Source organism: Pocillopora verrucosa, chromosome 6 (assembly GCF_036669915.1).
Source record: "Pocillopora verrucosa isolate sample1 chromosome 6, ASM3666991v2, whole genome shotgun sequence".
Taxonomy (NCBI): Eukaryota; Metazoa; Cnidaria; class Anthozoa; order Scleractinia; family Pocilloporidae; genus Pocillopora; species Pocillopora verrucosa.
This window is the reverse complement of record NC_089317.1, coordinates 6,489,572-6,504,886: the sequence shown is the minus strand read 5'-3', so window position 1 is coordinate 6,504,886 and position 15,315 is coordinate 6,489,572. Positions and strand designations below refer to the sequence as shown.

Genomic DNA, 15,315 nt, shown 5'->3' with positions numbered 1-15,315 from the left:
ACTCAAACTTAAAGCCATCACTTTCAAAGGAAATGTTACAGTCATTTATTATCAGGAAACTCGAACTCCATGGGCTGTTTAGTTACAAGAGGTCTAACCCAAACCATGGTTTTAGCAAGCAGTTTGCCAAATGTATTCTTTGAGGTTGTTTTCATTGAATAAGTGTCCTTCCACTGATAGCTTTTGACACAGTTCACCAAAAAAATGTTCAATTTAAAGATTCAGCCTAAAAACAAGATAGTTTAGGGCACCCTTTCCTTACACAATGGCTAACCTTTGTTATCATAAGCAGAACCAAGTGTCTCGACCCAATTTCCATTTCCCATGAAAAACACATATTAGAAGAGTCTAAATATGCTTCCAAGCTGCAAAAAGCAAAATCTAACAAAATAAAAAAATGAAGCTCGGGGACAATTTCTTTTTGAAGAAATGTTGACAAAACACTAAATCTAAAATACTAAAAATTTCTCCAGTAGCAATCTTTATTGCTCTAACTGAGGTCAGCTCTAACAATTTCTTAACCTTTGCCATATATGGTATCTAAAAACTATTAAATAAACTACAAGGATTCCTTCCTATTTACTGGAGTCTTTTATGCAAGTCAAAAAAATCCATGCAACCTGGCCTTGAAAAACTCTGGGGGTTAAGGCGCATGAAGTGTACCTCTTTTCCTGCACCTCAATTCCCAGAGTTTCGCATGGCATGCAAACATCAATTTTTTAAAGACTTTTTGCTGATTTTTTTGGACTTGCCTGCCAAACTTCACTGAAAAGGAAGGACTACTCATAGTCAAACTATCAACCCTTCAACTCTCAAGATCTGATTGTTAATTCTCTCCTCTAGCTGCCAAATATTTCCTTGTAAATTGGTTTTGAGAATTTGGGGTGCAATCAAGATAAAATCCTGTACCTGATAAGTTTGAGTAATCTCACTACTTGTTTGCTGGATAATGTGTGGATACTATAAGGAGAACTTACATGTTAATCACCTCTGGAAGTTAAAGGGTTGAAGAACATAACATCATAACAGCATGATTGCAGACTGACACTTAACCACAAAAAGCTACATTATTCAACACAAAGGGAAGTGATTCATTTTTAAACTGCACAAACGAGATTACAGCCTCGCAAAAAGAGCTTGCTTATGAGTTCTGTCATATTGACACTGATATATAGTACAGGTTGGTTAAAGTAAATAACAAAACATTTGAATGATAATAAATAAATATCTATAGAGTTACATCTATTTAAAATGGTAATCTGTTCCATATTTGTAAGAAGTCACCACTACACAGAAATAACTTAGAAAATTAGAAACACTATTTAGCTAGAAAGCATGTATTTATTCCACAAGAATGATTCCATATTCTCCTCCGTATCTGCTATAAATTTTCTAATACAGCAGTGAGGAGAATCTGAAGTTACATCAGAATAACACCATTCAGCTATGTAATATAATTGAACTACAGTAAGAGGTTACATGGCAATAGGCTCTAAGAGTCAAAACACTTCAACAAAATGGTTGCTGAAATCCAAAACCAACCCATGAGAAGGCATCCTTCAGGCAAATAGGAAAATAAGAATTTGAGTCAATGCTGATCGTTTATCTTTTCAGATGTTTGTTTAACAGAGGTTTAACATGGCTTTGTAATGTTCTTTAAAATTAAAATCATATTTTCTCTGAGGTTACTTCCCACCTTCGGAAGCCCAAGTCAAAAATTACATTTTCTTAACATTAGGTTAACCCTTTAACTCCCATGAGTGACCCAGTCAGAATTTCTCCTTACAATATCGATACAATATCAAGCAGACAAGTGATGAGAATTAAGAAAAATCTTTTAAATTAGGGGGTTATTACTTGATCCAATACCAAATTCTCCAAGCTAACATCACATGAACTATATAGCAGACAGTAAGGAGAATTACTAATGAGATCTTGGGAGTTAAAGGGTTAAAACAAACCAATTAAAATCTGCATAATTCCATAAGAAGTGGTTTTGATTTTCAGCTTCCATTACAGGTCCTAAAACTAACTTGGTTTAAAGACATTTAACATATCTACACTAATACTGTAATGATAAAAGTTTAACTTGGTGTTTTGGTTCAATTTCTTATCCTCATTAAATGCATGATAATCCTTCTCTAAATCCTATAATGATCAATCATTCTACAGAAGTCAGCATGCTCTTTTCATCTACACACTTCAATGGATATTTTCCATCTGGCTGCATTTTGTTGTTATTATTGTTGTTGTTAAAGGGATTACCACAATTTAAACAAGGGCAGAGTTCACATGATCCTTCATCACTGAAGCAAGGGCAGCGCGTGGTAACACACCTTGGGCTTTGAAGCTTGGATGACATACCACAAGAACACCTCTTCACCTTTCCTTTGTTCTTTCGGTGTTTTCCAGGAGGAGTCACCACAACAGTTTGTTTTTGTTCAATCTTAGGCTTTGGTTCAGGATCAACATTATCAACAACTTGAATCTCTCCACTTTCCTCTTCTTCCATAATAACTTTTTGTGGACAATCTCCAGTTTTAAAATCCAGAGAAGCAAAATCTGTAGAAATATTTTTCTCACTCCCTAAATTATAAAAAGAATTTGTTGCATTTGCACTGAGCCTGACAGTTTTTTTCTTTTTCCCATAATTGTAATAACTTCCTTTGAAAGGTTTCCTCTTCCTTTTCTTTTCTTTCTGACTGTCACTTCCTGTCGGAGAAGACAACAACTTAGTAACTCGTTTTGGAGGGAGCAGTTCTATTTCCGGCGGAAGTTTGACTGGTGTGACACGTGACTCGGTCGCCATGTTCAAATTCCCGCTCGTAGAAGGGGAAATTTTGGAATTTGAATCTGTGGTGTTTGCGGGTACCGGTGCTTGTTCCTGTTGATTCTGAAAGTGTGCGAGTGAAATTGGACTTGTCACCGCCTCTTTAATGATCGCTAAAGTCTTGTTATACTCGCCATTTTGCGTGGCAAGTAATTGTCCACCAACCGCCTTTTGAGCGACGTATTCGCAAAGCTTTTGATAACAAGCTAAGAGAATTCTTGCCTGTTTATCTTCCGTTAGCTTTTCTAAGTTTGTACACCACCGACATCCAGGTATCAAAGCCCGTTTTTTCCGTAGACATCCTTTGCAGACATGGTGCTCACAGCTGTGAGATCCGTACGGGTCGATCAATAAACCGCGGCACACTCGACATGAAAGGGCTTGGCGAAGCTTCGGTAGCAAATGGAACATCTGATCCCAAACAGCTTGGTTGTCATTTTCAAGTGACAACATGCATTTGCACGCTTCAACATGTAGCGTTGTGGCGTTCATTCCGCACTTTTGAACGGAGCCCGTAACCGTTCGAACGATCTTTCCACGCAAACTGTTAGTACAATGATTCCCAGTTAACTCGTTCGATTGTATTTTTAATTTTTAGAATTGAGCCGCAGTTTTATTGTTCAGTGGTATCTGCCAGATTTCAGCATGCCCCCTTCCTGTTCAGCCGCACGTGCGTCAATTTTAGTAAGAGAGGGGTGCCTCAGAATGTATTAATTTTTTGAATTTATGATTATTTTCTTTAAAAAATGAGAAAAATTGACTAGTCTAGTCGAAAAAATTTTACTTCAGGTATTGAATATATTTAAAAAGACAACAGCTTTCGAAACTGGAGAGCCTAAAGTGGAGCTGAATTTTTTTCTTACATATAGCAAGCATTCTCACCCTACCCTAGTCAGTTGAGAACAACACATCGGGCATTCTGTCGTGAAACATGGCTATGTTCACGGCCTCAAGGGCTGGTGGATTGCTGAAATCTTTTTTCCCCGTGTCTGCGGGGTTTATCAGCAAAACGTCTGGTACAAGTGGGGCCCATTTTAAGAAAAATGCTGTTTTTATTCGAGCTTGTTCTGGAAGCGTTCTACAGAGGATCGAAGAGAAAAAGGAAGAGGCCATTGTTGGTGGGGGACAGAAAAGGATTGACGCTCAACATCGTAAAGTAAGCTACTCTCTCTCAGTCTGTCTGCTTATTTTGATTTTGACAAGATTGAGTTCTGAAAAAGTGGTTTGTTTTGATGAATTAAGGAGGGAACGCTACTCTTTCATAAATTTTCCCTCTAGCTAGCCACCCTCCCCTCCCACCTCCCCAAAGCAAACATTTCTTGAATTTGGTGTCTTTTCTGGCGAAATAGTGGGTGAATCTCGTCTTTGTCCTTGCCTTTAATTGATGTGTCATTCATAAACTGATCGTTCTACCCCTTCTGGTTAAATTCGCCCAACTATATATGTTTGAGGATAACAGTCCTGTTAGGAGAAAGTTGAGGCCCATAAAAAGTCATTAAAGAGACTGAGACAAACTTTCCCAACTAAATAAGCTTGTTAACTTAAGAATTATATCTCTTCAAAAAGAATTTCCACGATGTTTCACTTATTTATGAGGACAAAGCAGGATGTTCAATCCTGCGCTGAAGATAGTAATATGTCTTTCTAAGACAGTCTCACAGAGCCTCCACCTCACTTAGTCACAGAGCCAGCCATAGGATTAAGTGGCTCTCCTGTGTTTTGATATATAACATGAAGGATCACTGAAGCTTTATCACAGATATCTATCCCTGAGACATGTCCTGCCCCTTATAAAAAGGTACTTCTTTTCCTGTATCCTGGGAGAGGTTAGTATAGGTTTAACCCTCTAACTTCCAAGATCTGATTGTTAATTCTCCCCTCTAACTGCTACATATATCCTTGTAAATAAGTTACAAGAATTTGGTGTTAGATCAAGGTAAAAACTTCTACCTGATAAGTTTGAGTATTCTCATTACCTGTTTACTGGAAAATGTATGGATATTTTGGGGAGAAGTGAAATTTTAATCACTTCTGGGAGTTAAAGGGTTAATCAGAGAACTTTGCCTCTTTTTTAGGGAAAACTAACTGCAAGAGAAAGAGTCAAGCTGTTGTGTGACCCAGAATCATTTGTTGAATATGACATGTTTATGGAACACAACTGTACTGAATTTGGAATGGAAAATCAAAAGGTTAGTGTTCAGTTGCCTTTTCATGAGATATATATATGACTACCCATAATTTAACCCAAGGGAAATTGGGAAAGGTTCTGGTTATTGAAAGCCAAAGTTATCCATCAAAGTTCACCTTTTAATTTCCAAGATCTGATTATTAATTCTCCCCTCTTCAGTTGTTGTTGCTACACATTTGCGAGTAAACCAGAATCTTTTCCTACTTTTTAGCATTAATGTTGGTCAGGTAGGACAGGAATGGAGAGAAAATCAGTGTTTTCATTGCATAACTTTAATTAATGTTGATATTTACATGTATTTTTAGTTTACTGGTGACAGTGTAGTTACTGGACAAGGAACAATCAATGGACGTGTTTGCTTTATCTTTAGTCAGGTAACAATTTTTTCAGGTCATAATTCACTTTCAGAATTTTTTTTGATTAAAAAAACATTGCCTTAGATTGGCCAGACAAGAAGGAAAGGATTGAGAATAATATTTGTTATATTTGAATGTGTAGTTTTTCAGAATACACAGTTCATTATTGGCAAAAAGTTTCTGAATTTTGTGCAAACTTGAGTTATGTACTTTTTTCTTTCCTTTTAAAATTCTATGCTTGATCAAGACAGAATTTCTCCTTACAAAATTAAAATTCAATACCTGGCTGACAAGTGATGAAAGTGAAGAGGAAAATCAATTAGAGGATTATCTGATGATCCAACACCAAATTCTCCAAACTAATATCATATGAATTGTATGACAGATAGCAAAGAGAATTACCGATAAAATCTTGAGATTGAAAGTGTAAAATTAGATATGATTTAAAAATATGATTTTGTCTAATATGGTGTAGTTGTGTTACAGGATTTCACCGTATTTGGTGGTAGCTTGTCAAGTGCTCATGCCAAAAAAATCTGCAAGGTAGGGCATGACATCATTTGACTTGAAATGAACCTCCAACCAGAGGATTCTCATTTTGTTACGAGTATACATTTCCTTTGCAGTTTCCATTTAGAGGCCTTTATTTCAAGTATTCACTTTCACAAAGGATTTATTATAATAAATGATTTGAACCCAGGGGTGACATTTGATGACATATGGTGTTCGTCCAATTGGGAGTTGTCCTAAGAGGGACTGTTGTTGGTAGTGGTGACTGATGTTTTGACAACCTTGTAAGTAGAAGTCATTATCAGAGTGTAAAACATTATAGCTTCAGTTTATGTTACAACAGATTCCCCTCAACAGTTGCCAGAAACTGCTGCACCATACAACAACTTTTTTTTAACAACATTTACACCAAACACAACAATGTAAAATTACAGACAGATTGAATTTAACAATCATGACTGACTTACATCACTTGAGTCTTACAGCCAATGACATCATGGCTAAACAGAGCAATCAATTAACATAAATTTGCCTTTATAACGACACTTGACTGACAAAAACTCTCCATGTGACTCTCTTGATGAGTGCCATTCAAGTTAACTAAACATTAATCACCACCACCACCATCAATCCTTCCGAAGGCTACCCTTACTTGGACAATAAGACTGCTCAAGTTCTTAAAAAACTTCAAGTTTTGAAAATTTTTTTGAAAACTTCAAGAACTCTTCAAGTTCTCAAAGAAATTTCACTATAAAATGTTAAGAGAAATGCATGCGCCATGATTAGTCCGAACGAGTTCATTATATTTCCATAAGGCGTGCCTTACATCACACAAGTGCACTGTTGAGATACAATGCATGTAGCCTACATCATTAGTATGAACCCACACAATTTACAATACATTTTCTTCCTTGAGCATTGATGAGTTATAGAAGCACTTGGGAATTTCTAAGAACACACAAGAAGTGTGAGAAGCACTTGCCTTTGGCTCATGCTTCTCTGCACTCCTCATGTGTTCTTAAAAATTCCTGCATGCTTGTATAACTCAACAATGCACCTGGCATGTTTTTTATTTCTTTAGTACAACATTTGTTCCATTTCTGAACCCTTCTATTCAAAGATGCAAGTTATGTTCTAATCAACATGAAATGATTATAAAATATTTGCAATTTATCATAATAAACACAAAGTAGCATAACATCAGGAGAGGGTATCTCGTTTATTGATGCAGGATACAGTGAGCATTACATCATCATAAAGAAAATACAGTAGTGAATAAACACAAAAGCAAAGTTGAAAGAGATGCCTTCGAGTAGTTCTTGCATAACTTACAGAATCTTAGATAGCTTAGTAGCCCCTAGGGATTCATCATTATACCTACAAGCATGCCTAAAACATATTTCCAAGTCACTGTCTTATTCACACAGGTGATGGACAAGGCCATGCTTGTTGGTGCGCCAGTGATTGGTTTGAATGACTCGGGTGGTGCTCGTATCCAGGAAGGTGTAGAGTCACTGGCTGGTTATGCTGATATTTTCCAGCGTAATGTGATGGCCTCAGGGGTTATTCCGCAGATCTCGCTTGTCATGGGACCCTGTGCAGGAGGTGCTGTGTATTCTCCAGCAATTACTGATTTCACTTTTATGGTCAAGGTATGTTTGTTATATAATGCCTTACTAGTACTTAATTTTGCAGGCTTTTAATTTAATGTTTTTTTGCAATTGTAAAAAATTGCAGTTTTTCATACAACTGCCATTTTTTTTTCTTGAGGGTGGTACTCTTTCTGGCTCTCAATTTACAGACCACAAACTAATTTGTTTGATATTTTAAATATCGAATATCTGTCTGACAATATTGAAAATTCCTCCATCTGCTTTTCAGGACACATCATATCTGTTCATTACTGGACCAGATGTAGTGAAGGTAATTTGGTGGTTCATAGTGAGCTTAAATCTTAACCCTTTAACTCCTAAGATCTGACTGTTAATTCTCCCCTCGAGCTCGAGGAATAGATAAGGGAGCATGACCATATATCAAGTACCTTCTTGTTAAACCTTTACACCCTAACATCAGTTTGCATATTCTCCATGCTGTTCTGATGCTCTATACATTTGTTAGGTGCTGACAAGGTGATCATTTCCTTTATTCTCATGACCTTAATGTATCATTCAGGGGTGATGTGTTAGGAGAAATTGGATGCTAGTCACACCTGGATGTTAAGGGGAAAGGCTTCAGTATAAATTAGGACAGGAAAGGGCTGCTAGGATTGTAAGATCTAACCTTTGATGTTTTTCAATTCTTTTCTGTGCTTTCCTTTTGGAAACAAGACTGTCACACAAGAAGATGTCACTCAAGAGGAACTAGGAGGGGCTAAAACTCACACCTCTGTATCAGGTAAAGATGCGACAAGCACATGCATTAAATCTGGCTTAACCCTTTACATGGTAATTAAATATTGTCAACTGAGTTGATCACGTAAATTGGCCATTGTTAAGAGTTTCAAAGGTGACATATTGAGTGTTAGCCCTTCATCATTTGCTCTGACAAGGGGCTATTATGCTCGAAACATCAGCTTTGGAACTCTTTACAGTGGCCAATTTGCATTATCAACTCAGTTGATAGTACCAAATTACCCTGTTAAACTTTCCCACCAATGCAGCACCACAGTTTCTTTAGAAATGTACCCCCCTTATTCATTTAACCCATTACACCCTAACATCAGTATGCATATTCTCCATACTGTTCTCTGTACACTTCCTAAGTTACTAACATGGAAAATCTGTTTATTGATCAAAAGCTTCTTTGTTTGGTGACCATTTCTTCTATTCTTATGACCCTAATGTGTGATTCATGGTTGATATTGTAAGGAGAAATTAGATGCTGGTCTCTCCTAAGATTCATGGGGTAAAGATACAAATGTATAGAGGACATGAGCAGATTAATCTTCCACTGACAAATTTTAAAAAGTTGCAAAGAGAAAACCATGTAATTGCTTGGAGTTAGAAGAATACACAGAAAACTAAGGGAGTTAATACAGAGTGGTTTGAGCTAATTTTAGTGTTCTATCCAGAGTATTCCCTTTAACCCTTTTAAACTCCAAAGATCTGATTGTTAATTCTCCCCTCCTGCTGCTACTCATTGCCTCATAAATTAGTTATGAGAATTTCATGTTGGATTAAGGTAACAAATTCTACCTGATAAGCTTGAGTATTCTAATTACCTACTTGCTGGACAATGTGTGGGTTTTCAAGAGGGAAGTTACATGTTGATCATTTCCAAGAGTTAAAGGGTTAAATAGAGTAAAACTTTAATACACTAAGGTGGTGGGAATAAAAACTTCTACTGACAAAAGAAAACAAAGTCACAAACATTGAAAGAAGGATTTTTACTATGATGAAGATAACTGTAGATTAACAACTTGAATGAAATGTTTTTCAAGCTATTTTGCAATTGCACTGATCTGCAAAGATGAACCTGAGCAAACAACTTTAAAAAATTTTTTTATCAGGAGTTGCTTGTGGGGCATTTGAAAATGATGTGGAAGCTTTGGCCATGTAAGTATTTGACAAAAATTATATGTACTTTAGTAACATGGAAAAAGCATTGTGTGCAGGCCTAATGGTGTAATTTTGACATTCACAGAAGTGTAATGGAAATGTTATTGACAAATTAAGAAGAAAGCTATGTTATATTCAATATTTTTTATGATTGAAGCACTTTCCACTTTTAACTATTCTTTTATGGAGGGTGATGCAGCAGTGACTGCTTTAAAACAATTGTTTTTGCAATTGCAGTTAAAACCTGTGACCAAAACTTTTTACAAAAAACAAATAGAGAAGCCTTGACTGTGCTTTGTTCTGTTGTAAAGCACTTAAGAAGTGGTTAGAGCACTCAAGAAGTGGGGAGAAACATTCGACTATGTCTCAAGTTTCTACCTAACACTTATTTCATGCTCTAGCAGCTTCCAGCGTGCTTTACAACAGAACAGAGCACAATCAAGGCTTCTCTTTTTGTCAAGAATTTTGTTTGTGGGCAAGGCATTTAGCTCTCACATTGTCTGAGGGAGATCTCATCTGGACGGGAAGGAGGAGGGGATTAGCAACACAAGTATTTAAATCATGATAAAGTTTTTGGGAAAAGCTCAGGCTCTTGGCTTTAAATTCGTGGTCTATTCCATATCTTTGTAGGATTAGAGATTTCTTTGACTTCCTGCCTCTCAGTAACAAGAGCCCGTCTCCAATCCGTGAATCGGACGACCCATGGTAAGTTGATGACCTAGTGGGGATTTGTTTTAGGGCTGGGGTTATGCTCTAGAATCTAAACTATAACAATCGCAACAGCCAATCAGATGAAATGAAATATCACTAACAGCCAAAGTGTATTCCATGTCCATACGAGGTTGGATCACAGCTCAGCACAAAGTTGCAGTCATTCATGTTCAGCTCTCTTTCCTCCAGTGACAGAATAATTCCCAACTTGGATACTCTTGTACCATTTGATTCCACCAAGGCTTATGACATACTAGATGTGATTTATCCGGTGAGTAGCTGTGATTAGAGCATTACTAATATTATTTTATTACAAAATGCACTTCAGTTCTGCGGTTGTTCGCCTTCCACTGTCAAATTTCTCCCTCCCATCCCACCCCCCTTGTTCTTTTCAGTCCCAGTCCTTTCTGTCAAGTGTTTTGACAACATAACACACAGCATACAGGCAGTCAGGGATGAAAGTAAAGTTTTTTCTACGTTGAACACAGAGGGAAGGTGGAAATTAGTCAACAACACAATCTTCCTTTTGGATCTATACGAAGAAATAGATTTCCTTTTCTTTTATATTCCCAACACCGAAACAGCGGAAATCTCAAATGCTACACTTTATGTACTTTCATTACAACCAATTTTATCGTTAAACAATATCAGTATGTGTGGGTATCTGTTTACACGAGAGATTATCACAGTGACCTCAGAGCCTGCAAGCCTCATGCGAAACGCTTTCGTTAGTTCACTTGGACTTTTATCAGAATCGAACGAATACGCAATCCTAAAAGATATCCTGCCAGGCAGCAAAATGTAAAGTCAAGGCAACAAACAGCATTTGAAGAGGGGCGACATGCATACTTCACAACCTGCTAAATATACACCATGTTTCATCAACTGGACATTCCGTTCATGCAAAATTGTATCATATTTTCTAAACCAATCACAGAGCGAAGTTATGCGGAGGCAGAGCAACATCAGACTTCCCTGAATTGAATATCACTCTTCTCTCCTCAGATTGTAGATGACGGTGAATTCTTTGAGATCTCGCCTGATTATGCTAAAAACATTGTGGTTGGTTTTGGACGAATGAATGGACGCACTGTGGGAGTTGTTGGTAATCAACCTACAGAAGCAGCTGGTGAGAATTAATGATCATTTCCGAGAACATTTGAAATGACAAACTTAGAAAACCATGCACATCTCAGATTTTGTTTTGCCAATTTTATCTTGTTGTCCTAACCAATTAAATTAAAGATCAGATTATGCAAGGAAACCACATCGTTGCTTTGTACAGTTAACTTTTGTCAATCAAGGGCGTATCGTGGACTCTAGGTTCGTTATACCATACTACACGGCTCAAATAATTTATTATTATTATTATTGTCTTGTTTACTTTTTATTTGCTGGTCTATCTCAGGTTGTTTGGACGCACTGTGGGAGTTGTTGGTTATTATTTTTATTTGCTGGTCTATCTCAGGTTGTTTTGGACGCACTGTGGGAGTTGTTGGTTATTATTATTATTGTCTTGTTTACTTTTTATTTGCTGGTCTATCTCAGGTTGTTTGGACATCAACGCTTCTGTCAAGGGAGCGCGGTTCGTGCGTTTCTGTGATGCATTTAACATTCCCATCATCACGTTTGTAGATGTTCCCGGATTTCTTCCAGGTTTGTGAATGTTTCTTAGTTCTCTAACTCTGTTACCAAATTTCTGGCCCTTAGTCAAAAGTGTAGGGACGGAATTTTACTTGGTAAAGACAACGGCTCACTAACAATTCTCTGCCAGTACGGTTTTGGACAATCGTAAACTGCTTGTAACCTGTTCTTAACTTAACTCGCTTTCCTTACGATGACATCGCAACATTGTAGAGAAACGATTTTTAAGACGTTCGAACGCGTCGGCCGACAGTCCTCTTAATCGTCGGCCGTTTACTGCTGACGCGTCGGCTGACACATTTCCAACCTGTTGGCCGACACGCTTCCAAAACGTGGGCCAACCCCCTTCCAACATGAAGACGTACTCATTACAACACATTAGGCTAAGAATGACCTAGATGACGGCTCACACACAGACAACACTTTTCTAACGCGTCGGCTGAACATTTTCAACATATCGGAAAAATTCTTGTAAAATATTTCCCTCATAGCGAGAGTATCAGCTCTAAGTATCAGTGTCATTTTCTTTTGTAGGAACACATCAGGAGTATGGAGGTATTATTCGCCATGGAGCAAAGCTATTATATGCGTATGCTGAAGCAACTGTACCTAAAATCACTGTTATCACCAGAAAAGTAAGAGGAATAAGTAGCAAGTACTAGAAGTTTTTTTGACATCGCTTGGTGAAGCTGCACCAACTGCGATGGACTGGTATTCCATTCGAGGGAGGGGAGTATTTATACTCCTAGCTTCGGCATCGTTTGGACTAATATTCTCGAAGACGGACTTTATTTCCTAAATTTTGTGTTTAATTGTTATGTAATCGGAAGGTACTAATATTGAATCAAGGCTCTCTTTTAAGGGTTTGAGTGGTAATTGCCTGTTTTTTCTTGTTGTTTAGGCGTATGGCGGTGCATATGACGTTATGAGCTCTAAACATCTGCGGGGTGATTTCAACTATGCTTGGCCAACAGCGGAAGTAGCAGTTATGGGAGCTAAGGTATGTAGGCGTCAATGTTGATAGCCGTGGTATTTAGAGGGAACAGTTTAATACGCCCTGAGGGAGAGGGGTTCACTAGTTTTCAGGGCTTCCCTGACGAGGTGCTTATCGGAGAGGGGGCCGGGCTTGTTAGAGAGGGGCGGTTATAAAAAAGCTTTATTAGGGCCAAAATGTTATTCATATTTTGTTTTCCGAATCGCCACCTAGATTTAATGCCATGTACATTATGTATTTCTTTGGATTTGAAAAAACAGCAACAACCAAAAAACAGCCGTATTTTATGATATTAGACTAAGGAAACCAATAGAGGCTTTCGCTTACATGGAATTTTTTCCTGTGGAAAAACTACTTCGCCTTTACAAATTATAATTTTGTATTACTTAAAGGTTATTTTCCAAGTGGGAAGCGAAAGGAGAGGGCTTTTCACAAAGAGGGAGGCGTAGTTGACGCTCACTTTTTTAATAGACCTGGGATTTAATCGGGAAAGGGGGCTTGACAGAGCGTGAACTGTATCAGAACTTATATTACTTGTTGATCCAAACTGAAAGTTTCTATAGGTTCCTCCCAAAGAAAATTTTAACAAGTTCTGTTATATTTACCTCTCTCATTAAGGGTGCTGTGTCAATCATATTCAGGGGCAAAGAAAATATCGGTGAGTACTTCTCAGGTTAATGACCATCGTTACATCATTTAGTACTTAAATTCTTCTTGAATTCTCTTGTCCGGTAGAAAGAGTTTCCTCACACATTTTCCAGCTGCGTCTCCTTGTGTGATATAACATGACGCGTGTACATGATTGGGAATTAAGTCGGAAACACTTTGCTTAAATGTTGAGTTGAAAAAGGTCACAAACAGTCATCGTAAGGTTTAGGACATGAGATTTAGGCATAAGTTCATTTTTCTCTCCCTCTATGTCAGTGTTCCTGAACTATGTGTATATTGTAGTTGGTAATTTTTTGGTAGCTTGCTTAGCCGGAAGACAAATGGGACGTGGGGAGGGGGACGATGGGGTCTGGGAAAGAAAGTGGGCGTTTCCATGTAGGCCCAACGGTCGCACTTACAGAAATTCTCCCTTCCTCGTACACCTGTCATACAAAAGCTAGAAAGACATTATTGATACTTTAATTTTTTGGTTCGAAGCCTTTTGTTTACTTTTGTACAACCTTATATAGTCCAATGAAGATTTGTGTTAGTGAAATACTGCGATGTTCAGTGCACCCTTGTAATTGATGATTGATAATAGTGTTTTATATTAATTCCTTAGAAAAATATGAAGCTGAGTATGTGGACAGATTTGCTAATCCATTCCCGGCTGCAACAAGAGGTAAAGCTTGCACTGTCCTATGAATGTTATTCTTAAAAATTTAATCTAGATTTTGATGTATGTATCGAGCGAATGCAGTTGGTTTGATCGCAAAACTTGAGCAGTTTTTGTTTCTCCCCTACACCTGTGTAACAGTGAAACGAACGAAAATCATGCCTCAGGGAAGAAATATTTTGGAATTTTAATAAAGGAAGTGTGAATGGTTCGTCATGACTAGTTTAGGGAAAACTCGATGACCCTATGGATTGCGCGCCAAATTCCAGATCATTTTGATCCTTTTCCTTTCAAAAATCTTTTGTTTCTTTATCTTTTTGTCTTCGTTTTTTCGAATATAATTGTTTTTTGCTACAGAAGCCGACATAATCTTTGGCAGTAAAAAGCCATAAGGATGGGGAAGGAACACGTAACGCAGTACTAGCATACTATGAAAGTAAAGCTGTGATATCAAATTTCTCTATTATTTCTCTTTCAGGATTTGTGGACGACATCATCAAGCCTCACATGACACGGAAAAGAATCTGCCGAGATTTGGAAGTACTTGCCACCAAGAAACTTGAAAACCCGTGGAAAAAACATGGAAATATTCCCTTGTAGCTGACTTTGATGACTCCTGCACTATAATTATTCGTGGAAATTTTTAACACCATGTCTTCCTCACTTTTGGACAAATTTAATCAACATGTAAAAAGTTTTATAAAACATCGGGGAAGAGAAGTATGAATATATTAAATGGTAATGCAAGGAACGCTACCATGTGTGTTAGCTGAAAACGTCACTGGTCGTTTTTATGCGAAGCGTACAAGTGAGTAATATGGTGATTCAATGGGCAAATTTCGTTTGGCGTTAGCTCAGCCTTGAGAGTCTGCGGAGAGCATACATCTTATCAAACATGGAGGAACGATTGTTAGATTTGGTGGATTACATGGGTAGGACTCAAAAGGGGATGACAACTCAATTCGGTTTCTTGGAATCACAGTATCAATGGTTTCTAGTACAATCACTGTATATTCTGATAATATTCTGCATAGTATGTTGAAGAACTCACCATACTGTCTCCTAGATTATTGTCCAAAAACAGCAAGTAAGAGAACACATGCACTATGCACCACAGACATCTTTCAGTTTCAGCAAAATTAAAAAACTAGACAAATCATTATTTGTAGCACGCATTTTGTTTTATCGAAAGGTATTTATT

At 37.5% G+C, this 15,315-nt stretch overlaps 2 protein-coding genes across 2 annotated transcripts; one reads left to right on the top strand and one right to left on the bottom strand.

Moving 5' to 3' along the window:
- Window positions 1–258: 258 nt before the first annotated feature.
- On the bottom strand, window positions 259–3,413 carry LOC131781621 (uncharacterized). The gene has a single exon (XM_059098319.2). The coding sequence runs from the start codon at window positions 3,320–3,322 to the stop codon at window positions 2,162–2,164; it is 1,161 nt and encodes a 386-aa protein (XP_058954302.2). The 5' UTR covers window positions 3,323–3,413; the 3' UTR covers window positions 259–2,161.
- Window positions 3,414–3,691: 278 nt separating this feature from the next.
- Window positions 3,692–15,276, top strand: LOC131781620 (propionyl-CoA carboxylase beta chain, mitochondrial-like). Its single transcript, XM_066168774.1, has 17 exons — window positions 3,692–3,986; window positions 4,906–5,019; window positions 5,324–5,392; window positions 5,861–5,917; window positions 7,312–7,536; window positions 7,766–7,807; window positions 8,212–8,278; window positions 9,393–9,438; window positions 10,072–10,146; window positions 10,342–10,423; window positions 11,158–11,281; window positions 11,701–11,808; window positions 12,331–12,431; window positions 12,698–12,796; window positions 13,409–13,448; window positions 14,061–14,120; window positions 14,593–15,276. The coding sequence occupies exons 1-17, from the start codon at window positions 3,762–3,764 to the stop codon at window positions 14,712–14,714; spliced, it is 1,656 nt and encodes a 551-aa protein (XP_066024871.1). The 5' UTR covers window positions 3,692–3,761; the 3' UTR covers window positions 14,715–15,276.
- The last annotated feature ends 39 nt before the right edge of the window (window positions 15,277–15,315 follow it).